Source organism: Perca flavescens, chromosome 5 (genome assembly GCF_004354835.1).
Source record: "Perca flavescens isolate YP-PL-M2 chromosome 5, PFLA_1.0, whole genome shotgun sequence".
Taxonomy (NCBI): Eukaryota; Metazoa; Chordata; class Actinopteri; order Perciformes; family Percidae; genus Perca; species Perca flavescens.
Genome location: NC_041335.1, coordinates 30,256,528 through 30,284,388, shown reverse-complemented (window position 1 = coordinate 30,284,388; position 27,861 = coordinate 30,256,528). Strand labels below are relative to the sequence as shown.

At 38.8% G+C, this 27,861-nt stretch overlaps 1 protein-coding gene across 1 annotated transcript in view; it reads right to left on the bottom strand.

The window, feature by feature from the left end:
- Positions 1-27,861, bottom strand: part of adamts3 (ADAM metallopeptidase with thrombospondin type 1 motif, 3) — a 161,684-nt gene that overhangs the window by 43,589 nt on the left and 90,234 nt on the right. The window contains exons 8-11 of the mRNA XM_028578185.1: positions 24,512-24,617; positions 12,647-12,790; positions 7,936-8,068; positions 30-143 (exon numbers count right to left, since the gene is read on the bottom strand). Of these exons, the coding sequence (XP_028433986.1) occupies positions 30-143; positions 7,936-8,068; positions 12,647-12,790; positions 24,512-24,617 (497 nt within the window). The remainder of the gene's footprint in view (positions 1-29; positions 144-7,935; positions 8,069-12,646; positions 12,791-24,511; positions 24,618-27,861) is intronic.

Here is a 27,861-nt window from a genome sequence, read left to right as displayed (position 1 = left end):
GTAGTACAACATGTAATAGATAAACATACTTTTCCAGGAGCACATTCCGTCCCATCGAGAGGTGGCCCTTTTTTGGTTTTGCAGAAGTAAGGGTTGTCCGGGTGACTGCACCACAGCTGTTTACATGGGTCAAATGTACGAAACTGAAACACAGAAGAAGAAAAGCATATGGCAGAGAGTGATGCATAACTCATCCTTGAAAGGCAGAAATGGAAAATATCCTCTTATAACACCACAGAAAAATTGTCCGTCAAATTTCCTTTTCATATATTCTGAGGCATTAATGCTGTGTACAATTGTACCTGCCATGACAGATGCATTTAAAGCTCAGTATGGGTTTGATACAAAAAAACAAACAAACAATGATGTAACTGTATAAAGTCTAAAAAGGTATTTAAATATTCCACACAGAGAAAGTCCTTTATATCTAAAGGTAGCTGATACCCTGCAGACCTGAACTTTGTTTACAAGTGTTATGGGCTCCACTATGAGGCACTCAAGTTAAGTGGATTACAAAGGATTTCTTTGGGAAAATCTTTTTGTTAACATCCTCTTCGGGGAAAGTGTTAATACTTTTTTTTTTTTTAATAAGGATTAGAACCGATCAGACTGATTTGAGAACTGATTCCTCTGTCCATCATACTTATTAGGACTTGATAGAAAGAACTAAACACTATCCTGCAGCGATTGTTAACTCTCTGAACATGTGTAGGACAATGCATGTCAATCAACATTTCTGTAGAAGCGCCAGTGTTAGCCAGTCGGCCACTGTCGTCCTAGTTACCTACAATCTAGCATGGCTGCAGCAGACCAGTGATTGCCAATGTTGGTAATCTCAGCTAGTTTGAAAGGAAACAGCTACCTGTTTATCAAATGTAAAATCTATGAATCTAAATGTCATTTTAATAATATAAAATCAATGCATACTTTAGTTATAGCCTCGACACTACAAAAAAAATTACCTTAAAGTGGACATATTATGCTTTTCCGTATTTTCTGTCATATCTACAATGTTATAATGGTTTTCATGTTAAACGTGGCAAATAATGAGGTAAATGTATTTTAGAAAACTAAAAACTTTCAGATTTCCAACAGTTCTGAATGCTCCGGTTTCAACAGTTTTTTCTACTCTCGGCTAAGTATTATGCAACTCTAAGCCGGCCTTCTATGATTGGTCATCTGCTCCAGGTAGGCAGGACTGGAGTGTTTTTTTTTTTAAACTACTGTGGTGTTAACATTGTCGCATGTAGTTACATGCTAACGGCAGTAAGATATGTCCTCTTGGGTGCCAGTGTTGTTAAATTCTCACCAATTCCAGGTCACATTACTCCTGAAACATTACTGGTTATGTAGTATTTGAATTTAAAAGCCTTTATCTGCCTTTATTTGACTGTAGAAAGTGCTGCTATATTTTATTAGTGTCCACTGCTAACTATAGTAGCTACATGCTAACAGCATTTCTCCCCAAATTCGGGTTGCATTACTGCTGAAACATGTCCGATTGGGTAGCGTCTAATTTAATTTGAGCCGGAACATGCCGGAACATGTTCCGGCACCTCCGACGTTGGATCCGGAACCTTTTTTATTGGATCCGGCAGCTCCTGTGTCACCATTGAAGTTCCACAAAAATCTTGTGTTTGCATTTTCAATGCGTTTTGAGGTGAATTTTCAGGGTAAGATGGAGGGGGGAGAGGGACGAAGGGAGGGGAGGCACTTCAATAGAGCAACGCTGCACTTCACACTTGACACCATAGATATATACACCATGACTTGACACAAGCGCTTGTGCTGGTTGAAATTGCTGTTATAGCCTCATTTCACTCGGGGGAAATGTCAAAAAGACAACAAAGTTTGCTTAACTTTTTCAAATACGCTGGCCAGTCGGATCCCAAACAAGCAAAAACCATTTCTGCCGATCAAGAATGTGGAGACTTAGTTAATTTAATAGTCCGATGGATAATTGCTGCTTGTGAAAACGATTGTTGCAGTGTATTTTATTTTATTTTTTACATTTCAGAAAAATAAAGTGTTTTTTAACATTAAAGCATGTAAACATGTTTTTAAGTACTTGTAGTTACAAGTATTTTCCTGAAAATTATATATAATAGTTGCCCTTTAACAAGTCATTGAGTCTTGCTCTGGGTTTAAATATTTTTTTCTCCCTAAAAACAAGTGAAACATCTGTCAATGAGCTGCCCAGATTTTGCTTGTTTGCAGCATAATTCTAACTTTTATTTTTACTTTTTCAGTCAGTGGCATTTTGTATTACATTACTTTGGCCAATACTTCACATATTTAGAAAACAAGAACATTAAACAGGATAATGGCTTGTTGAGGTGGATTTTTAAGTAGAAAGAGAGCTTCGCCCATGTTGCTCTTGCATTAAATATATGTATCATTAAAGTATATTCTGAGGAAGATCTGTAGTAACTGAATCGTTGATTAGATGTACCAATTCACTGAGCAAGAATCTCTCTCTTTCTATGGAACATTGAGCTACTCTCTGCTTTAAAAATACTATGTGTTTAAGGCTTTTTTCTGTCATAGTCAAGATGGATATTTGAACAAAGCTCAAATTGCCTGCAACGTACAACATAATTGTTACCACCTGAATAGATGTGGTTTGTTTTCACAAGGCAATCATCTTTGAAAGTTACTTGGTACTAATCTACACAAAAGGACAAAAAATATACCTGCACAAAGATGCTTATTCTTACAGCTTCTTTCATTCTGCATGGGCATGACAATGTTTCAACAACAAATGGAATTCCTCAGACCATTTTCTTCTTTTTTTGCTGTCATAAGGCTTGTCAATTTTTGCTGTTGCAATAAAAATGAGGCAAGCATCCTTTCATAATTTCAAGATCCCTGAAAGGTATATGTTTGTGATTATTGAGGTCAAAAAATGTTTACTTAAAATATTTCCTAGATTTAATTTAATTTGTACGTATCTTTAAAAAAAGAATCAAAACAACAGGGAGGGATGTGTTTTTATTTCTGCAAGGATCGGGTGCTGCATGTATGTATCTGTGTTTGAATGAATTGTTTTTAAAAAATCTTAAATTTTTTTTTATTCAGTGTCAGCAGATGTGGCTTTTTCAACAGGTTAGGGCAGGGGTGTCCAAACTTTTTTTTAAAGTGTGCCAGATTTGATAATGTGAAGATGTCCCTTTTATTAAGAATAAAAGTTACAGTTCATTTACATAAATTAACTGTTCTATAACAATTTTTATTTTCATTGTCACAATTATAATTTTTTTTTAAATGACAATGTAACCAAATCTACACCACTCAGGCTTCAACAAATCTAAAAAACAATTCTGCCTTCCTTTTACATCCGTCAGATAACAGAACAAACTGTATGGAATACCTTTAACTTCCATGAAGTTAATAAATATCTTAACCTCATGGTCATTTTAAACATGACTTATTATGAGTAATGCAAAGTTTGTTAACATTGAAGTTTACAACATATGACTCTTGCTCTTGTCTTTCACAAACAAAGGCTGTGGGCCGTATGAAATCTGGTCGTGGGCCGAACTGGGAACATGGAATCAAAATATAGTCCATAAAATGACAAGATAGATGTGGATAAGATGTCGTCATCAGGTTTGTGCTAAAAACTGGTGTCACCTAAGAGCACTACAGCAGGAGAATGGATACTTTAGTACTTAAATTTAAATCAGTTCAGTACCTCTTCCCATTAGTGTTTTCACTTGGGTAATCTCAATAGTAAAAGATCATTGAAGTTATTTAGGCTATTTCTGGAACCAGCCTGCCTCAGAGAAAGAAAACAATTGCAGACATAATGAATTTCTTCCTAAATTTACTTAAATTGCAATTTTTTTAAACAAATGTTTATAAACTGACATAACAACCAACCAATCAGCCAACAGTCCAGTATCTTTATCTGGTCATAATGGAGCCTTGTGGTAGTTCAAGCTGGCACAAAAGTAATTTTATAGTCACATATTCCCAGTGTTGTAGTCAAGACCACCTAAGCCGAGACCAGTGTATCAATTCCGAGACTTTGAGGGGTTGATACCAAGACCATGGGAGGGCGAACCTGAGTCAAGACCAAGACCAAGCACCTGAAACATACAGTTTATACACAACTAGCTAATATGTAATATTCGCTAAATCCCTTTGGGTGAGGGGTGAAGAGATTCCTGGAGAGTTTTGGTGCAGAGGCAGATTGATAACTTTAGCTAGCTAGCTTCACTAGCGTCACTTACACTTACCTTTCTTTATGCCTCTTTACTTAGTGCAGATAAAACACAGGCAATTTAGTGATATCCCTGCAGTTGTGGTCTTGACCGCTCTTTAAATAAAATCATGAGTCCTCTTTATCCGAGACCGAGACAAGACCGAGTAAAAATGTGGTTGATTCCGAGACGAGAACGAGACCTTCAAAAGACCACTCTTTGAGTACTATAACACTGCATATTCCATATATTGCCCAATCATATGTTTTACCTCTAACACTAACCTGCCTTACAAACATTTGCTGCTTATTCTAGCTCCATACACCGACCTCAAGCTCTGCTACACCACAGCCTGCTGTCAGCAATTCAACTCCCTCCACTGGAGCCTCCGACTGTATTAACATTTAGTTCTATGTTCATGTTTTTTTAAATATATGTTCATATCCATCAAATGCTGAGGGATTTGTGGGCTTCAGGCACATATCTGAGTTAAGCTTGTCGATTGATTGATTTGTTCCAGACCATCACATGTGCACAGCCATGACGCCAAACTCAAATATTGTTCAAATAAATGGTAAAATCTTGACATCAGTGTCCTTAATGTGAACTGTACTTTAACATGACAAACATAGCCAGAGCTAACATGCACTGATGTAAAATAATTCTTATTGAGGTCAATCTGACTTATCAAGATACAGCTTGTATCATATTGTCAAGCCCTCTCATTTTTCTTTAATCACTCAGAGGTATTGATTTATCGATCCTGTTTGAGGCAACAGCCAGCCACCACATTCAGTCACTTGTTTTTCTTTTCTCTTTTCTTCCCAGGGGTTTCATGGCTTGAAACCTCCCTGCAGACAGTAAGTGGAAAACAGGGAACTGAGACAGATTTCCGGTCCGTTACAGTGTGAACAAAGATGGACAAGTTCTGAGTGTCCAGTCAAGCCAACTCATGGGAGGAAACTAAAGCTGCCATTATAGATCCAAATGGACTTGCAGCCCACAAAGGGCCTGAAATCAAAATATTTTCTGTGCTGTGAGATCTAAATGCTGATCCACTGTGCATCCATTGCTAATTTGACAGACACTTTGAATGTACAAGTCAATTGTCCAAGCACAAGGTGAGTCTTCGGGGTGAAGGCAGTTGATGTCTGCTGACCTTAGCAATGACAGGACTAATTTGTGACTTGAGCTTTTTGAGGTGCTAGAAGTGAATCGATTTGGTTTGTATGTCAGTGAATGTTTTCCATGTTTCCGGTTTTGATAAAACAATTGATTTAACATGACAGTGAGCATGCTGAGTCAGCCTGTGCATTATCTGCCAACAGGTGGAGTTTTATAAAAGGTGAATCAAAATCAATACACTTCTGTCAATATATATATAAAAAAAACTGCTGTAAGGAAACATCACGTTCTTTGGTCAGGCTGGACTTCTCAGCACAGAACCAGCAAACGTCTAGGTGAAAAGGTAGCTGAAAGGTAACAAAGTCAATCTACTGGAGTGCTCCTCTTAAGTACAACAGTTGAGTAAATGCACTTTACAGTACTTTACTTACATTTTCATTTTATGCTTTTTTATACTTCTACTCCAATAGATTTAAATGGGCAATGTTCTACTTTTCATTCCAGTTGTAGTGACTTTACAGACTAAGATCATATAAATCAAATGATCCATTTCTAAACTATGATGAAACATAACTGGTTAAATTTCCCAACAGAAATAGTACCTGCAATGCAGGAGCTAATGAGGATCCTAAATAAACAAACAAACAGTATTTAAATTAGATTAGATTAGCTCCACCTCAACACTTTTAAAATGATTAACAATATTTTGAATGCAGGGCTTTTACTTGTAATAGAGTATTTTTACATTTTGGTATTATTGATATGGCAAACTTGGTAGCAAACTGTTGCTTATTTACTCATGAAGCAGATATAAAGTAACATTCATTTTGAGTTTGTGGCCACCTGGCAAAATCTCTGGTTTTTGGTCTCTATCTGGCTGGGGTTTTTTTTAGGGCTTTTTCCTTTATTTAGAACAGCTCAAGAGAGACAGGAAATATTGATGGTCGGAAGGAAATGGGAAACAAGCAGAAAGTAGACAGGTAGTGATGCGATGCTTTCTAATATATAAAAAATGTATTATAGCAGCTTTAAGTAAAGAATCTTAACACTTCTACTACACCTGGTAATGGCTGTGGATAACTGCTGGAGTTTTATCAAATCCTGAGCTGCTGAAGAAAATGTGAATTGACGCATTAGCTGCTCTGAGCAGCTTTGGTTTGTTATAAACAAAATCAAAAGGTGAATGTGGAAGGACACCACATATAACAAGGACCAAAAACTAGTTATTTTCAGCTTTAGATTTCTGCATTTTGATTTTGCCTTACATTTGCACTATTAATTATTACTATTAATTACTATTATTAATTTATTACTGTATTGTATATATTACTTATCTTTCTTTATCTTATTTGTACATATAACTTATCCCTTTTATCTTTATTTGTATATATTTCTTATCTTTTATATTATAGTTTTTGTACGTGTCCTTATTGCACCATGGGTCGGAAAGAAACATATTTTCAATTGCTATGTATGTATGGCACATATTGCAGAATTGAAAAAGTTGACTTGCCTTGACTTGATTTGCAAAGAGCAAACCGCAACAATAACTCTTTGGCTCAACTGAAAGATAGCACAGGAAGGTATTTAACCTCAGATGGAGCCAGCTGACCTCCTGAATCTTTAATAAGCTGAAATCAAACATTACAGCTATCATCTGCAGTGGGGTCCTCAATTTAAAGTCAAAGGCTTAGTCATCTAGTAAAGATCTTAGTCAGAACCCCACCCCCAAACCAAAATAAATTCAAGATGACACATCACCTGAAAGTTTTGAGGTTTTTTAAACTTGATAAATGACAGAAAGGTCCTGCTGAAAAGGCAAGATGTTTTTTCCATGACCTGATACGATCAACTTTATCACTGCATCAATTAAAATCAGGTGCTGAGATTTCAGACTTTCTGAACTCACTTTTGTAGCCTGTACTCTGTTTTGGAACAAAAACCTCCCATTCAGTCCGAGATTCCACAGAAATGTGACATCAATTATGAGTCAGTTTAGATCAAGGTGATGTGACCCCGTAAAAGAAGAAGAATAGTTGTACTGATGACAAAAATAGTGACAGAATAATTATCATTCTGCCATCTGCAGAGAATTAGCAGGACAACACGTGTGACTACGGTAAAGTAAGCAGTAAGCAAGACGTACTTACTAATCTAGCATCTGATTCTGCTCGTATGTCAGTTTTTGCCATCATAATCTTTCTGTAAATAGTCCACCAGATCTTCTCTGCTCTGCTTATCTTGAGGGGCCATTTATTTCTTGGATCTTTTTTTTTAAAGATTATTTTTGAGGGCATTTTTAGGCCTTTATTTGGCAGGACAGCTGAAGACATGAAAGGGGAGAGAGAGGGGGAATGACATGCAGCAAATGGCCGTAGGTCAGAGTCAAACCCGGGGCCGCTGCGTCGAGGCTTATATGTATATATATGGGCGCCCGCTCTACCAACTGAGCTATCAGGGCGCCCACTATTTCTTGGATCTTTAAGAGTAAATAGCTTTAACCTTATCCTCTTTTCTCTGCTGAGTTCCACTTACAGACATGCTTTTTAGAACAGGGCAGCACGCTGCCCCTTTCTCTAAATGGAAGCCTGAGGGCTGTACTCACTGAGGTGCAGATCTTATAGCCCACTCCAAAGTCAAATCGACACTGCTCATCCATCGAGTAGTTGATGCCAGGAAGTTCAGGAAGTTGTGGCCAATCGTGTTTGAAGGGGTCATCCAAGAGACAGTCGTACGTGCTGTCAGAAAATGAAAGAAGAAGGGACAGTGGTGTCAAACACTGAGCAGAGACTCAACACTGCCATCCTATTAATGTTTGTGGCCTGGCCCCTTTATTTACCTCAACTGCAGAGAGAACCACTTGAAATGAAATAGGCTTATATTTGAGACAAACCTCTATTACTAATTCATCAGCTTTATAAGTATAACATTTCACCGCTGAGTGTGAGATAAAACTCTCAATTCCTCACAGATCACAATACTGCACTATAGCACAACATGCACACTATTTACTTCATATTTGTATACATATTTTATATGATTATTTAAACTTTGTATGTTGGTTGTCCATTTTTATTCTCCACTTATATGTTCTTTTCATTCCTCTCAGTATATTTTTTGAGTAGCTGTTCTGGTATTTTTATTTTTTCATCTTATCTTAGGGTGACCAGATTTCCTGGAACTAAAACCGGAACACGCGTGACCGTAGTGCTTGTGCACGCACATGCTTTTCAACGTGAACATGTGCCAGCCCAGGTTAGACATAGACACAGACAGATTAGACACAATTTTGCCAACAGCACACATAGGCCTTCTACTCACAACATAATGGGGTATCTCAGTTAAGATTCATGAATGTTCTTGGTATGTATTAAAAGACATTTAGTGAGTTTTGTGTGGGACCAACTTTATTTTTCAGAATTAAAGCATTCTTTTGGAAAATGCACCCACTGAACTTGTGAAAAACTTTGTGAAAAAAGTATTTTTTATTGCATGGCACTAAAATAATTATTTGGAACTGCTGTCGCAGGCTTGAACTAAAGTTATGGCAACACTTCACGGTAAGCGTACATTAATTATGAATTCATGCATGAATTAATTCATGATTTGTGCATTACTTCATTCCTTTATATCTTATGAATCATCATGAGGAATTGACATGCATGAACAACACATAAATAATCATGATCATGCTTAATAAATCATAAATCATAATGATGTGCCCACGTACCTAATGCTTTAGTTGTGTTGTTTATGTATGAGGTCACGAATAACAGACTATGAACACGTCAATTCCTGATGCTTCATGGGATATTAAGGAATGCAGTGACACATAAATCATTAATTACATAATACATAATAATACATAGGCCTATATCATTTAATTCATTTCATGCATGAATTCATGATAATTTGTGTACCCTTACCATAAAGTGTTACCAGTGTTATTCTAACCAACAACACAGACACACACACACACACAAATGTAATCATAGAGCAGATAGAATCCAGGATTGAATTTAAAATCCTTCTCCTGACCTACAAAGCTCTAAATGGTCAAGCACCATCCTATCTAGAACAGCTCCTAGTACCTTATTGTCCCACTAGAGCACTGCGCTCCCAGAACTCAGAGCTACTTGTGGTTCCTAGAGTCTCTAAAAGTAGAATGGGAGCCAGAGCCTTCAGCTACCAGGCTCCACTCATGTGGAACCAGCTCCCAATTTGGGTTTGGGGGGCAGACACCGTCACCACATTTAAGAATAAACTGAAAACCATCCTCTTTGATAAAGCTTATAGTTAGGGAATGAGGAGTTACAGCGTCCACCTAACCCGGCCCACCTACTTCTCTTCATAGTCATCAGATTCATCTATCATATAATCAATAATATAGTGAGAGTAGAGGGAGGCATGCCAGTACAGCCCGATCCGGTTGGGGAGAGTCCAAGCCCGACCAGGCACCTCTCCTTAACCTGCCTCTCCTAGTTATGCTATTATAAATTCTAGAGTGCCGGGGAAGTTCCTTCCTTCCTATGACACACTGAGCTGCTCTCTCATCTCTCTTTTCATTTGTTTCCTTTTGTGTGCATCCTTGTCCCAGAAATGCTTGTTACTAACCTAGCTCTGGGGAGTTCACTCCCCGGAGTCCTTATGTTTCTTCTTCGCCTAGAATATTGCCTTGGATTAGGGTGGCACCAAGATCTGGGTCTTGGGTGCAGCTGTCGCTGTGGACCTGCTACACCCTGCTACGCTCTGCGATTCCCTGCAATGTCCGGCTGCGTCCTGCCGCGTCCACTGAATCCACCCATGCTCTGCTGTGCCACGCTACATCCCGTAACGCCATGCCGTGCCCTGCTACGACATGAACTACTACGACTACCATTGTAGTCACTGTTCCATTATGTTTATTATGACTATTATTGCCACTGTTCATCACACCCCCAACCGGCACCGTCAGACACCGCCTACCAAGAGTCTGGGTCTGCCGAGGTTTCTTCCTAAAAGGGAGTTTTTTCTCGCCGCTGTCGCAACGGCCACTGCTAATGCTTGCTCTTAAGGGAATTATTGGAATTGTTGGGGCTTTGGAAATTATAGAGTGTGGTCTAGACCCACTCTATCTGTAAAGTGTCTCGAGATAACTCTTGTTATGATTTGATACAATAAATAAAATTGAACTGAATTGAATAGCTTCCCTATTGGAAACATTCATTCTGTATACAGTATTTGTTAGAGGAGTGAATCTGCTCAAGAATCAATTTGTTGGCTGAAAGCCTACTGTGAAATTGTGCACAGGTGGCAAAATTGGCCCGTGTGACGAGTAGCGTCTTTAAGATGGGAATGGTCATACGGTTCCTCTTGTCAGTCCTTGTTGTTCATGAGCGAAAAGATCCACTTAACGGGAGCAACCGGGACGTCTGGTCACCCTATCTTATCTTTATCTTATTTATTATTTCTAGTATATTCTGTATGCTGTGTGCCTTGTACCTTGCTACCGTAACAGAAATGTCCCAGTTTGGGATCACTTAAGTCCACCTACCTACTTATCTATCTATCTATCTATCTATCTATCTATCTATCTATCTATCTATCTATCTATCTATCTATCTATCTATCTATCTATCTATCTACTGTTTACAAGTATCTTTGACCAAATCCCATTTTTTTCTAAATTTGCTGTTGATTCAAACTTCAAAGACTTGTGTTCAACTGTTGCCTTGATTAATATATATTCCACAGCATTAAATCCACCCGTACAATAACCCAGTCCTATCATAGTCACTACGCTGTTGCGCTGTTGAGTTTATATTTTTTAACAGAAATACTGTTGTAATTCATTCAAGTCATTCCAATTGCTTCTACTTTGATGCTTTTTTCATTAGTGTAAAACTACTACTGTATCTCTGAAACTTGAAAATCAACTCTTTCTGCACAGAGTTTCAAATTAAAAGCCTTCCAGCAACTCAAAGGTGTCGTAGGCCTTGATTGTAAAACTTCTGCAGGAATTTTTCAGTTTGATAGACAGTCATTTAAAATTGGGGAAGTGGAAACTGAATATGAAAGGACCAGTGTTGTAATGATGGAGTTAGTGCTGTAAAAATGAATATGTTGAATGTACCATGTGAGCCATTGTTGTACAGGTAATTCCACCCCCTTAAGGTTTTCTAGCGTGACTTTATTTGAGACTCGACCTTCGTTGAATACTGGCTTATTTACTGTATGGTCTAACCTTGGCCTGCTTGTGCTTTGAGGCCCAATCAAACACTTTTAATTTATGACCTAATTACTTAATGAGTTATCAAACCGAAAGAAAGCCACGCTTTAAAATTAGAAAGCAGATGGAACGCACCTGGATCCAACATTTAATCTTGGTTTTAAGTGAGCAGCAATAGTTCCACTTTGATACCTGTAAATATTCTATGACTAAATGCTGCACAAAGCTGTTTTTCTTTCAATAGGAGTTATGCATTTATATTTTAGTTGGACAGATTGGGCAGCATGTGGCCGGAAAAAAAAAAAGTGTCTCAGCTGCAGTGATTCCCAGCCTGGCTGTTTGTTTGTTTTTCAAGGCGAGGGGGCACAGATTAACCCTGCTCAGACTAAGACAAGTCAAGTGTGCCTTTTGCAAGTGTAAAATGATTTCTAAACATCTCATATATTTCCTCACAGCTGCCTCGCCAAGCTGTCTCACATTTATTATCCTACATTATCATACTGCAGTAACACTTTTCATTCAATACATTGATTTCTCTCTGCATCAACTTCAAATAGCCGGGAGCTACTCTGAAAAAAACGTGTCCTGTATGGAGATTGATTGCCCATTGCCATCTCTTTTAACTCGCTGTCAATAGTTTGGTCACGCCATTATCTGAACTTTCCCTGTCAGAAATTGATTCTTGTGCATTGAGTAAAAGACTCGTTGACCCGTTTTGAGATGGCATGATACTCTTTTGGTTAAAGGAACATGGACCCGACTCCTGTCACCGCTCTACTCCTGTCTCATCTGAGAGGATTGGATTTAGCCGGACTGGAAGACATTCTCTGGATCACTGGACTCTGTCACGCTGCCTTCATCTGTCCCTCTGCTTGACCCAGCCCCCCCCTTGTCCCCACTGAAAACATTGACTCTGCCCTCCTCGACACTTGTATTTGTTAATAAACCTTGCTATTATTCACAATGCCATGAAGTCAAAAATGGCCATTGACAGAACAGCATACTTCTTTTCCATACCATCTTTTGGATGCATTAAAACAAATCCACTTCCATACAGTAGGTGTTCAACGCCCACCCGCTTTGCCGTTAACTGCAAATATGAACTCACTGGATGTATCTCTTCAGCTCCTGTCCGCTGCACATGGACCAGTGGTATCGATGGAAGGCCGCCTGCACCAGAGGAGCCATCACGCTTCCCATCGCCGTTTCGTCCCCGCAGCGGTTGCCTTGGCCATCGTGCTCCATACCCAAGCTGTTCCCATAGAGAAAGACAAGCAAATGTTTACAAAACTGCAGAATATCAAGTCCCGCCAATGCCCAAGAGTTGAGTAAATGAGCCGCTTTTTTTGGTGACCAGAAGTAAAAAATAATACATTTACACAAAATGTACTGATATACAAATAAACATATGAATCCCTCTGTACATTATGTCAAGTCAGATATATGTTCATCCATGCACACTGACGATTTCAGTCATTTATCAGTCATGTGCTGGTTAATTTATCTTCTCTGTTGTCACAACACCCACAAAGAAATAACTGATTGATTGTTATTGGTCCAGACTTCATATATCAAAAATAACAAGGCGTCTTGTACTGTAATATTATGGTTGTATATTTACTGTGTACCTGCTACTTCTCACTTCAATTGAACGGCCACACAGCCAGAGTCGGTTGAATTTGTTTTCGGTACAGCATGGAAAGAAACATTTCACAGTGTCAGCAGCACCCAAAACACTCACTGCACTTGCAGTAAGATCAAAAAAATCCACCCGAAATAACCGCAGAAACAATTGTAGGTGACTGAAACAGCAAATAATTGAAAACTACCCAAAGAGTTTACATGCGTTTAAATAACATCCATCTTTCTGATCCCCTTGGAAATGTTGTGCCTGTTTTAAGAGAGGAGGCCAGATGAAATATATAATCCCTCCAGTGTTCTGTGTCTACGCCAGGGTCTCCCAGAAATTGTCCAAAGCCAAGAATCTAATGCCTAATATCACTTTCACATCTCTCCAACTGCATGTTTACAGTATAGGTCCTGTGTGTGTGTGTGTGTGTGTAAAATAATATAACAAGGATTGAAAATTTTGAATTCCTCCTGGGGATTAAAAAAGTAATTCTTCTTCTTCTGAAGAGAAGTCCAGCAAGTGCAATGGATGAAAACCTTACAACTTCCGAGTTTGCATGTCAACAGCTCCATCTCTCTGACAGCTGAGTAAACTCCATCTGCTGATAATGACCTTGATGTCTCAGAACGCTTTAGAAAAAGATAGTGGACCAAGAGTTGGGATTGTTATGTCAAAACACTATGTCAAAGCTCAAGAATGAACTTTCATACTTCAAAATGTTATAAAACTGAATAGCTTAGCGCAGGGGCTAATGGACCCACGTTTGTATCTGGTAAGTTACCCCACTAATAATGCCCGAAATGATATCAAACGTCTACACTAGTACAAATAGGTTATGCACTCATAAAACGATGGATTGGAAAGTTTCTAAGTACACCAGAAGTTTATGAACACTTGCCTGCTCTCTGTTGCTGCTGCTGCTGCTGCTACCTGCAGTTAGACGAGTGCTTAGGGCCGTCTACAAATTACAACACCGAAAAGAGATACAACAAAAAAAAATATTAATTTAATGATTAAATAAGGTAATGTCTCCAAACTTACCTCAATTATTACTTATCTCCTGCTAGTTATACTACAGCACTAACTTTAAAAAAAAAGTTAAATTAATAAATATTTCTGTTGCATCTCTTTTCGGTGTTGTAATTTGTAGACAGCCCTAAGCACTCGTCTTACAGCAGCAACAACAACAGCAGAGAGCAGAAGCCAGCAGGCAAGTGTTATTTACATAAACTTCTGGTGTACTTACAAACTTTCCAATCCATCGTTTTATGAGTACATAACCTATTTGTACTACTGTAGACGTTTGGTATAATTTCGGGCATTATTAGTGGGGTCATTTACGAGATACAAACGTGGGTCCATTAGCCCCTGCGCTAAGCTATTCAGCTGATAATGCTACTCTACGCTAACTCTCCCAATGTTTGACCCAGGTGAAAAAAGTTTCTAGGAGGTCATGGTGCAAAGGACTCTAGGGTGAAATTACTCCGAACCATCACTTTAACTGATTCTAAAGAAACTATGCTACAAACCAATTATGATGTTCATATACTGATTTACACAGAGTACTGTTACTGCAGCTTGTGTGTTTGCGAGAATAAACATTTTCTGTGTCGAAAAATAATTGGACTCAGCAGACTTTGTTTATCTGAACTTGTGAACTTAATGCAACTGTTAATAATACCAAACTGCCTTAAACAGCTGCATGAAGTTGTTTATAAAGAGGACAGATGGTGGGTACTTTTCTTTGTTAGCTGAGTTTTTACTGCATGTAGCTCCTTTGGGCTTTAGCAATCAATATGCATCATTTGCCATTTTCTGTTCTTTCATAGCTGCCTCAATTCACGTGTCTCACACACGTTGCTAAAAATTCAAATTTTCAGCTGTTACTCTTTGTTGTTCCCTAACCTACAACACATCATACAGCCTAGCAGAACAATTCTCTGCTGTACATCCTGTACTGCCCTTGCTCTGAATGAAAGGTCATGTTTTGCATCAATAAGCACGGCTGTCAGCAAATGGGGCGTCGATACTGTGTACGTTCCAGTGTCACAAACACAAATTCCTATTCAGTTTATTTTTTAGAAATGCATGAAATGTTGACGCCCTTCTGCAGCTCTAGTATCAGTTGTGACTCTTCTTTACATGTGGATTTTTGTTTGTCAAGAAATAAGAAAGAAAAAGAAAACCATACTGGACTCAGTGTGCATGGTTTCTTTTTTTGATTACTTTTTGAGAAGGTGTATCTAAAGATGTAGTGCAGTAACTCCATTCTGTTGACAAATTTTAAATCATCATTGAATGTGAGATGCAATAAAAACTAAACGTGCTTTTTAGAGTTTGCTCGACTGAGCAACTTCAAACATCGACTCATTAATACTGTGAGATGTGGATGAAAGCTCCAGGAAAAAGCTAGTAAGTGGTTTTTGAGTAAACATTCTTCTTTCAGGGATGAATTCATGCTCAAATATATGCTTCATTTTTAACAATATAGCTTTGTGTACTTAGATTAGTTTGACATCTAAATAAAACATTTTCTAGAATACTAAATCATAGGGTGAGTTGAACCTTATTGGTTAGGTTTTCTACATAAATTTTAAGTTTTATTTTTTGTGTTTAGGTTTTAGTCCTTTCACTAAGGCTTTCAAAGCATTTAGGAGCAGACAATTCCTCTCCATTTATATAGTTAAATTTTATCAACAATACTGATATTCAGATGCTGTTAGAACTGACAAGCATTTGGTTTGAAGCATACTAGTCTTGCATTGCCAGACCAATTGCCAGTGGGAGAGAAACATGCTCTGGTTTATTGGCATTTCTTTAAACTAATAACAATCGTCATGGGCAGTGCTAAACTTGGAGCCACTGCATAATCCTCATGAATCCTCCGGAGTTTAAAATTCCAACACAAAGAAAGCGGAAGGAAAACGGACATCGGCGAATGGACCTGCATCCGGCGGACTTTCCTGCTGTACCGGAGCAATCCCGGAAGTGGAACATCATGGATATAGACTAGAAGAATTGTGACGCCTTTAAACTGAAATCAAACAAGCTTTAATAGAAACGGATTCTGTTTTTTGTTCTCTGTGTGCGAGTCCTCTCTTGCCGCACTAGACTTTCCCCCTGACTACTGCACCAGAGGAACAAACTAACACAGGGCAGTTTTTTCAGGCGCAGCTCAGCCCTTGGCTGTTATGTTGTAAATGCCACCAAAGGAGCTGTGATACAGAAAATGGAGTCGGTTTCAGGTTGTGTGGTTCATAACCTCTATGTTGTCCAATTAATCCATATATCACTTACATTTCACTAAAATTGTACCTCGTACGATTTTTCATGTCCCAAAAAAAATTGATCAATAAAAAAATGGATTGACAGACTGTCTTTTTCACAACAAAAGGATCAACTATGCACTCATGACTCAACCCAGCTTTTAACTCAGTGTGATGTGTGGGTGAGTGCGTCTGACACATTGTTCATGACTTTCTCTTTGTTGGTTTTCTCAGCGCATCTCTTCACCCTCTCTGTCTTCTGCTCACTTCACAGCTACTGATTATTATATAAGATTAAGATTTTGGAATGTTACAAACTCCAACACAAAACTTTGTTTAAATGCTTTAAGCAATAAATTAGAAACTTTCAACATAATGCAGTAAAAGATAGTCAGTCAGTTATAGGGCTGTCAAAATTGCTCAAAAATGACGTTCGAATATTCCCTCTAAAAAAACACAGAATATTCGAACTATTCGAACATCTGGTTGCGCATGCATCCAAGGGTGGCGCACGACATTGTGACGTCAAAATTATGTAATATCCGGCCGGCGCGTCCGATTTATGGCGCTCGAGCCGAGGTCGCGCACGGCTCTTATTTTCAGCGGCGCGCGACAAAGTGGAAACAGGAGCCTGAATGAGTTCGCCGACAATCTGATGTCAGGACTCTCAGAGTGACTGCAAGTCTCTCTGGTAAACTTACCGGGTTAAGATGAGCTCTTTTATGGTGAATGAAAGGCTCGATCCGACGAAGTAGGTCATTGAATCAAATCGAAGCAGTGCAGGTATAAATAGTCACGCGATCTCATGATGTCACATTTGTATGTGCCAGCTGGGCTGCGTCCAGTATGTAACGGCTTTCAGGCGCGCTAGCAAAGCAGACAGCCAGACAGCCTCTGCTACCGCAAGCGGTTTTTTTTCACATTTTCTTTTTTATTTGAATATTAATTTTCACCTTCGAAATTCGTTTTTTAAAAACTATTCGAATATATATTAGAATTTAGAATATTCTTTGACAGCCCTAGTCAGTTAGTGTTGTGGACGGGACACTAAGTCAGACTCAGTGGTGAGTGAAACCGAAGCAGAGAGACAGACAGTGCTGGAGCGGAACTGAAGTACCACATTTTTTAATTAAAGGTCCCATGGCATGAAAATTTAACTTTATGAGGTTTTGTAACAGTATATATGAGTTCCTCCAGCCTGCCTATGGTCCCCCAGTGGCTAGAAATGGTGATAGGTGTAAACCGAGCCCTGGGTATCCTGCTCTGCCTTTGAGAAAATGAAAGCTCAGATGGGCCGATCTGGAATCTTCCCCTTATGTCGTCATAAGGAGCAAGGTTACCTCCCCTTTCTCTGCTTTGCCCACCCAGAGAATGTGGCCTGCCCATGAGAGAGAGACATCATGGCTTTCAAACGAGCAAAGCATGGCAGTTGGTCAAGGCCACACCCCCACCCTCCACCTTGCCCCGCCTCTCTCCTCCTCAATAGCATTTAAAGACACAGAAATGGCACATTCTAAGAAAAGCTCATTGTGGGACTGGCTCTACTGGCTGTAATTCTGCATCAAGGCTGAATTTCGGGAAAGAGACTTCAGATACAGTATTAGGGGACCACTAAGGCCTAAAAAAAAGCATCGAAAAAGCAGCATGTCATAAAACCTTTAATTAACTTTATTGGTTATCAGGCAAAAAAACGCCAACACAGATAATCTGCAAACTGCCAAAACACAGCCCCGATAATTGTACAGGGCCCATAATCAGTCTATCCCTACTCTATTGATCCAAAGTTGCTGGTCCTCAATCAAAGATCCCACCATACAGATGTTTAGGACTGATTTTACAGGTGCACCTGGTACCAAACTGTCTCTGTAACCTTAAACAACAGTTGACTTGGAGCACAGACTGTTTCAAGACAGGAAGACAATTTAATCTTTTTTTCTTTTTGGACAAAGCTGCTGTTCTCAAGGTTATATAGATGTTATGGGATCCATTTGACGTGTTTCCTGCCACTTAAATGCATTAAGGCCATGGCAGTAGGCGGGGGCTTAAGTGTGGACTGCTCTTGATGACTGCTCTTGATGACTGTAGATGGTAGAAAGTGAAGCAACTCAGAAGCAACGTTTCCAAGTTTATGAGTTTATCATAACTTCGCTGAAAACTTCAGCCAAATTATGAGATGATTGCAGAGGGATTACCACATCTGTACAATCTCAAGTGGCATTACTTAAATTTAAGGTACACAAAGGGGGTAGCGAAAGGAGGGAAAGATGAAAACGCCTGTCCATGTAGAAAACTTAATTTCAGCAAGCAAAAAGTGATTGTGATGCGACAGTTAAAGGCTGTTGTGGTGAGTGACCTGACAGAAAAAACAAAGAAGAAACAATCAACCAATCACAGCTATATAGGTGAGATAAATGCAGAGACGTCATCTTCAAACACAGGAAGCTAGCTAGCACATCCATGATATATGGAGACACAAAAAGTGTAGATTAGATTGAGGCAGATATAAATGTTGCCATAAGCCAATTTACAGAAATAACAACTCTCAAAGTGGCATTCTTAAAGGAGTTGCGCCTCCAAATTAATAAAGTGAAACAAAATGGCCATTCAGTGTGATTATCAGGCTACACGTGCCCTCCCTAGCAGAGATCAACCTGGCCAGTGGCCCCCTGGTAATGTGAGTGACTAAAGTCACACAGACAGTAAAATATGATCCACTGATACAGTTATAATCCTCAGTCTTCCTAAACAACAGGACTGTTGATGATATTGGGATATGTGCTATACCTAATATTGTGAAAAACCACAGATTATTGAGTAAGAAATGCAAACACATCTGTGATAATAATCAGCCACTCTCATGATCCTGGGTATTGTTTAGTTTCCTGTAGGTTCTTCTCATTTGTCATGTCTTGTTTTACTTCCTGCCTTGTGGGTTTTCCCGTCTGGCTGATTGTATTTTATAGTGTTCTGGGGTTTTTGGATCAGCCTTATGTTTTTTGAAGCTCACTTTTTTGTTTTGCCAACCTGCTGGACCAATCTCCTGCTTTTGGGTCCTCCTTTTCATGTCTAAAACCGTGACAGCCACAAACATATCCACTGCACAATCTTCACTAACAGCATTTACGTCAAGGTCTTTTTTTCTGTCTCTGCCTCATGCAGCCATTGATCTCCTCAGCTTAGGACACACGTAAGATCCTTCCTCCTCTTAGCTGTCCTTCAGTTTAGAGGCTTAGTGGTGGCCTCAAGATTCTTTTCTTTATACGTTACAAGGCTCTAATCTTGAAATTGAATTCTAAGAGTTGTCTCAGAATTTCTTTTGTGTGTGTGTGTGTGTGTGTGTGTGTGTGTGTGTGTGTGCGTGTGTACAGAACAGCTTCTGGTTTTCACATTGTTTTTATATTTCTTTCCAGGGAAAGTCTATTGATCCCTGAAGATGAAACCTGTCTGTTCACCGTGAAGTTGGGAGGATTCAGTGTCTTGCTCGGGACATTTTAGCAGGGTGGATCCTTGCTGTCTCAGCTGATTGACCAACAGCTGCTGGTCCTGCTGAAGGACAGCTTCTCCTTTATCTACACCAATGTCCTGCTTCTCTTTTCAAGTAATTTCAGTTTCAAAAAGCTAAAAAAAAACCTTCAACAAATCAAAACTTATATTTGTTGTTGTGTTAGTTTCCTCCCTGCAGCTGGTGTTACAGTAAGATCTACTGGATCCGAACATTTTAAATGTTGAACGTATGGAGTTTTCCAGCCTTTCCCTAAATTATGAGCCTTGATCTTTTTTAAATGTATTGTAATATAATAATAATGTAAAATAATAAAAAAAGGACTTTGGGGATATATTACAAATTGATCTTTACGTCTCAGGCAGCTGGAGGGTCAGAAAATTACGGAGTCCCCAAAGGGTCACGGCGAGATTTTTCTGGGGGACTAATTTGCGTTCCCTCGCAATAAGTTTTGCGTTACCTCCCAATATGTTTTGCGTTACCTCGTAATACTTTTCTTCTTCAATTCCTTCTGAACCATGAATTCTATAATCAATATTTTGCATGTGGCGATGAACCAACACTGAATTACAAGAGAATCTGTAGCTCTGCTTTACGGAGCTTTATAGAGGTTCCGCTCATTTTCGGTCTTAGTTTCTCTGACTGTCTGCTTTGGCTTCAGTCAATAATTATAACATTGAATGCATTTTAGCAGACCACAGTGAGCGACATACGCTAACGTTGTATACAGTCCATCAACAAATTCTTCTCCAAAAATGACCCTTCGGGGCTCTGTAGAAAATAGAATTTCTAGGTTGTACAAATATTAAATACTCAATAACACAATAGTAGTAGTAATAATGACTTATTTTGCAGTTGGAGGTGTCCAGTTTTACAGACTTCTTTTTTATAGAAGGTCTACAGTGTCTTTAGGGAAAATGCTTTTTAGGCTGCTGGGGATTTTTTCGTTGCAGTTCAGTGGTTGGCCAGAAATACAAATTAGCAGCAAGACTGACTCTGCCTGTGTTTACAGCTCTCTTGGTCTGTCCCTTGCCTTCCGCTCTCTTTGTGTTTCCGGTCTAAAACTCTGTTAGCTTTAAGAAATAACAACAAACTTTGAGCAAGCAAGCTACACACTTGGCAAGCTTTGAGAGAAAAGTGGGATCATGCAAAAAGGCAGGATTGCTTGGTTCTTTGTTTGTTGTTTGTAAAGATTTATCAAAAAATATATGTTTAACTTTACGACATTTACTATCTAACTGGGAAGTTTGGGACATATTGTGGCAGGTTTGCTGTGGACGAAGTAATGTTACACACAGCAATATACTGATAAGAGCAAATTACGTAAAACCATGTATCAAGCTTATTTACATTTTTTTTATCGGGGTGCGAATGTTCCAAAACAAGTACCTTCCCAAAACCATTTTGCAAAACCAGAGTCTCTGTGTCCGGAGCTTAGCGCCACCCAAGATGGCATATCGTCATTGTGTAAAGCCCGCCTCAACGGTTGTGATTGGTGCCTTGATTTTGGGGACATTGGAAATGGGTTTGAATGGGCTCTTCGCCAGACTGACTTGCAGAGCAAATCTCAAATTTGCCAGAAGTTCATCAGGGTTTACCCAGGCTAAACTGCAATAGTATACTCTAAGAGATTTTATCACTACTGTAGCAAATACTGAGTAATTTCGGACACAGTCTGTATTAAGATCTCTTAATACATCCACGCTTCATCCATCATTTCCACCAAATTTGTCTTTTGTCCAGTTCCTTTGCCTTTTTTGTGTCGTATCACAGTTTTTTTCTGACGCTATGTGTTAATATTTCACTACCTTAAGTACAAATAAACCAACAGATCATCAAAAAGTACCTCTTTTCACAACTCTAAGTTCATCTGACATTAGTCTATACCACGTGTCAAACTCAAGGCCCGCGGGCCAAATCCGGCCCCTTGTAGATTTAGATCAGGCCCGTATAGCATTTTGGGTTCACAATCAATTTTGACCTGTCTAGTTGTGCGCCAAACCAAAAACACAGGAAAGTGTTTTTTAAACTGCAATTACCTGACATTCAAAGCAGAATATGGCAGATTTGCCGACTCTGAGATTCAGAAATTCCCCTAGAAGGAACTCTTTTGATGACTTTTTGTAGGACTTCATGTCAACAAAAATGCGTACAAAAATGACGGAAAAAGCAACAAATTTACAAAAAGGTGACATGTCTGAGAAAGCCACAAAAAACGTCTGAACAAAAATGAAGAAAAAAGCTACCAAAATGTTTAAAAAAGTGACATGCAGTAACAAAAGCACGTCAATAAAAAAAATGTCTGGCCCTTGGTGTGATTCTCTTTTTCCAGCGTGGCCCCTAGGGAAAATGAGTTTGACACCGGGTCTATATGCTTGACATCACACTTCTTTCCGGGATTGCTCCGGTGCCACAGGAAATTCCACCGGATGAATGTATTTTCCGTTTCCTTCTGCTTTCCTTGGGTTGGAATTTTAAATTCGGTGGATTAATAAGGACTATTGTTGACTGCTCCTTAGATCTCTGGAAAATAAATTGAGACAGCTAGGTAGACTATCTGTCCAATATGAGTTTTCTCTCGCATTTTGCAGCGGTTCTGTGCAGAGTTTAGCGCCGCACATGACGATTCTGATTGGTTTAAAGAAATACCATTAAACCAGAGCACCTTTTTTTTCCTCCCATCCCCAAATGCTATGTGGAGTAGCCAGACCCTCCTTCGGCGTGTTTTGGAGGAGGGTCTGGAAAAGCGAGACTAATCTGACATTGACTGTGTACAAAAAAAACATCTAAAAAAGACCAGTTTTATATTGAAATACACTACAGTCATATAAAGTACATGCATAACTTTGGATAGGATGTTCTTCTTTCTTTACTAACACTATGCTCATTCTTCATAACTGAGAGTCAATAAAACATTTGCGTAATATACTGTATGTATGGTTGTTTATTTTGCCTGATACGTAGTCCAAAACTTCAGAATCACCATCCTGAGGTGTGAGATTTTTATGTGACCTCGGCAGTGGTGGAATGTAACGAAGTACAAATACTTCGTTACTGTACTTAAGTACATTTTTCATGTATCTGTACTTTACTTAAGTAGAATCAATAGTGCATACTTTTGACTTTTACATTACATTTTACATTTTGCAGCAATTATCTATACTTTCTACTCCACTACATTTCTACAGCGTTCCGTTACATTTTCTGATCAGTTTTTCCCCTGCCATCGTCACACGTTTGTCTCACCAGTGAAGTTTGGTTGCCATAGATACTGTATATATGGGGCACCGCCAAACCTTCATCGGCTTCCAAGCCGGCTCCGGTGCTCCAGAGCCCGGGCGCAGCGCCGCTGACCCTCGGTAATACAGCCTCCGGTAGAAGTGAAAATTAAAATGTTTGTTTTTTATTATTCCTGTTTTTAAAATCATAGTTCCCATCTATTTTATGCTGGTTAGGATAGGAATTTATTTTTAAAAGCCAGGCCTTGTTTGTGGTAGTGGACAGTATGGATATTGTTGAAGCTCAGCATCAAAATAACTGAACCACCCCTTTGTTATTACAAAAAAATCACGGGTCGCTCACTGACCAAGTTGCAAACTAACGAACTAACCAACTTTAAAAAAAAAAATGGTAATATGCAAATAAGATTAAGAAAATAAATCGTTATGCAAGTACTTTTACTTTTAATACTTAAAGTACATTTAAAATCAGGTGATTGTTACAATAACTTAACTAAAAGAATTGTACTATGATAGGTTTAGGTGACTTAACAAATGTGCTTGTTGTATTTCACCAGAAACTTAGTGGTTGAAATATTGGTCTTGTAATGAAAGATGTTTAAAAAAATTAAAGGAGAATCAGTTGCTTTGAATTTGAAAAGTATTGATATTACTGGTGTAAAGGGCTCTGCAGGCTTCAATGATTTTCCCAGCTGTGTGTTTGTGTGTGTGTGTGTGTGTGTGTGTGTGTGTGTGTGTGTGTCTTTGTGTGTCTGTGTGTGTCTGTCTGTGTGTGTCTGGCTGTCTGGCTGTCTCTGTGTATCTCTGTATGTGTCTGTCTGTGTGTCTCTGTGTCTGTCTGTCTGTGTCTCTGAGTGTCTGTGTCTCTGTCTCTCTGTCTGTCTGTGTCTCTGTCTGTCTGTCTGTGTATGAGAGAAATTAAGAGTGAGTGGTGTTGTTGAGATCAGTTCTTCAAAAGTGATATATGTTGCAGGAAGTGTGGCATAAGTGTAAGATGTATTCAAGGGTGGGAAAAGAGAAAAGGGGGACATGATAACAAACAGTGGCTGAGTGCTGGTGTTTTTGGACATGTGCTTGATAAACAAACCAGGAAATTCAATAAGTGTTCAAAGCCCATTTGCTTAAAAGGTCCCCCATGTCAGTTAACATAGAGATCACAGGGCAACAAAGCCCCAGGAAGATTTACACTTAACATGTGGTAGGCTGTGGTATTCAGGGAAGGACAATTACAATAATTTCCGTAGCATCACAACACGTTAGGAATTGGAACATATGTGTTTAGGACCTCCAAACACCTACATAGACAAAGAAGGAAGCACATAAAACAAGGACCTACACATGTCCGGTCTCGTGAGCCACAACGAAGGCTGAGGAGAAGCCGTCTTCATGGTTGAGGGTGCAGCTCCGGACTGGGTGGCACATTCCTGTGACTGGAGCATAACCTAAAGAACAGCAGGAGAAAGAATGAAGGTTATTGTAAGAGATTAATAAATAAGAAAAGTCAAATTGACTTTCTTTTAATTAACAAAACTGCCCAGATGTTGACATTAAATGATTCCTCATCCTCATGTTTGTACCCTTCCTTACTTATTCTTCGATCTGATTTAAAACAAGATTTTCACAATTTCACGCCGTTTTGTTTCTGCAAAGTTATTGTATGACTGTTTTTTTTTAAATGATGCCCAACCCCACCCTAATACATTGCAGCAAACCTCGCCTACAAAAATGTTCTTACAAGATGTTTATGCTAATTTGCTTCACTAAATCCATTTGGGATAAAATTAAATATCGAGAAAGTGTGCCCTCCTTATACTGCACACTTTCACACCAGACTGGGGTTCTCATGTGTTGATAGGTTTGAGGCTATCAAAAACAAAGGTAAGGTCAGGAAAGGATGGTTGTTTTCATTTCCCTTCATCCCCTTCTTGCTTTCAGTCAGCGTAGACTTTTTCAATATCCAACAAAGATAACAATCTTTCCCTGATCTCAAAAAAACATAACTACAAAAACTTGAATTACACTTTAGTTACCAGGAGTGGATATTGTTGGGAAAAAAATATATGTTCAATATCATTTTCTCGTCATGTTGACTGGAAAAAAAGAAATGGGGTTGCTGCATATGAAAGAATGTGATATAGGAATTGTATCAGGGCAGAAAGTGGGGAAGGTATATTGCTTTTAAAATTGTAAGGGAAGGGAAGCAATTGATTCAGTACCTTCAGGTGGAATTTATATTTTTCCCAAAAATACAAATTTCAAGTTGTAAAAATCAAAGAAATAGGCAGTTTCTTACAATATGCATTTGCCAGTGCAAATTAGTTGTAAATGAACAAAATTGTTGATTGAGACACACACTCTCCTTGTGGTATCTACTGTAGAACAACATCAGTGAAAATACTTATCACAAAGGATATCCCTATAGTCTATTGATTATTCAGAGTAATCAGGACATTGTTTCTAGAGAGAGATGTTGCTGCTGGGTTGTTGTTTTTTTTCAAAGTAATTTTTCAATGTTTTGAGCTTTACAAAAGAACTTTCACAGGTAGTGATCGCCAAACCTGGACGCACACCGGGAGATTCAGCATTGAAGGAAGGAAGCATTATTTGTCAGCTACATGATTATTAATCATGACATGAAACTTCATACTTTTTACTGTTGTATACTTCCTGCAGTACTTTATTTGCATGATGTTGCATCAGTCGCCACATTATTGACATTAGTTAGTAACTAGTCTGCTATTGCCAGACCTTCCTCCACAGCGCTGCCAAGGAGGGTCTGGCTAGTCCACACAGCATTCCGGGCTAGTTAGTAACTGACAGTATGGAAGCTACAAACATCAGCAATGAAGAACCTCAACTGTGCCAAAATCATTTAGTCCTTACTTTGTGCTTTGCCACTTGCTACTGATGGTAACCCACCCACTGTAGCTGCAACATAATGACAAATTAATATTGAATATTGATAGCTTTTACAAGAAGTGAACCACACACTTCCAGGCGAAGATTGACATTATAGATTTTGGCACAGAACATCACAATATACTGTATATTTGGCACAATGACACTAATATTGGCCTGTCCTGACTTCAAAATAAATTCATTGATCATGTAGACATCAAAACCCTCTTTTCATCATTTCTCAGTCTGAGGGAACTTCTTGAAATAATGCATATCTCCTATCTCCAGAGTTTTTGCTTTGGATTTTAAAGTTTCATCTTTTAAAGTTCTAACTTTGGTCTGTTTCTTTGTACACACTAAGAGTATTCATGTTGGGTTTCTGCAGTCTAGTCAAAAAATCCATCACCAATGTTTGACTCTATCACACCTAAAACTTTATACCTATAACACTGTATATAAAAACTAGAGCTGAAACTAAATTAAATACAAAGCAAACAAACTGACCTAAAAAATTTAAACCAACAAGAAGCTCAACTGATAATGAAGAAAAATCAAAAAAACTTTATATTGAATGAAAAATGAAAGAGAAAGAAAGCTCTATTGAAAAGCAAAGAAAACCCCTGAAACGACTGTGCTGCTGTCTAGCATCCAGAGGGAAAACACTCAAGACATAATTGACTTTTCATGCGTTACACTTTCCCAAGTGTGTAATTTCCTTTGGGAATTTGTAGGTGTACTTTAAAAAAAAAGGTTTGTCTCTCTTGCATTTACATAATGGCTGAATCTCTGTGGGTCCAGCTGCTATAGTGTAAAGAGAAAATTATTGCCTTGGTGTAATTGGTAGACATCGATAACTCTCTGAGACTTTGTTTTGTAAAAAGCTTGCAACTGTCGTGGGAGGCTGCAGGTCTTTAAAAGGGGAGCCAAACAAAACAACTGAATGAAATACTGGATATGAGATGTTTGAAATACAGATTGGTGGAAATAGAAGAATAGAAAATGTACACAAAATGCAGAGTCGAGGGGTTGCATGAACCAGCCAGTCATAGAAGTGTGTGGGGGGGACGGTGGAGGGGGGGGCGTGTGGCCTTGACCAACTGCCACTTTGCTAGTTTGAAAGCCATGATGTCTCTCTTTCTCATGGGTGGGCCAAATTTTCTGGGCAGGCAAAGCAGAGAAAGGGGAGGTAACCTTGCTCCTTATGACCTCATAAGGAGAAGATTCCAGATCGGCCCATCTGAGCTTTCATTTTCTCAAAGGCAGAGCAGGATACCCAGGGCTTGGTTTACAACTATCGTCATTTCTAGCCACTGAGCGACCATAGGGAGGCTGGGGGTACGCATATCATAAAGTGAAATTTTCATGCCATGGGACCTTTAAGATAATCCACTGAGGTGTGAGCAGTGTAGGAACTAATTATTTTTCTACCTAACTACACCACCAACTGTATAACTGTGCAGAAGTAAGCGTGCTCTTGGACGAGAGGGGTCATGATTTCTGGAAAGAGACATTGCTGTTGAGTTTTTTTCAAATTAATTATTGGGTGTGAGTGCCATTTAGTTTCATTATATTCAAGAGAAAGGGACATATTTCCTCCAATATCTCCAACACTAGGCAACTGGCACCAAAACAATTGATCAATAGCACAACAAGGTATGTCTTTTTTTATATTTCCAAACAATTTTTCTGATCTGCCGTCCATATGGTATATGTGGGAAGGTTTATGCAAGTCATAATATCAGGTTGTTTTGAGCTGGACAAAAGACCAAAATAGTTTTTTTTAGAGAG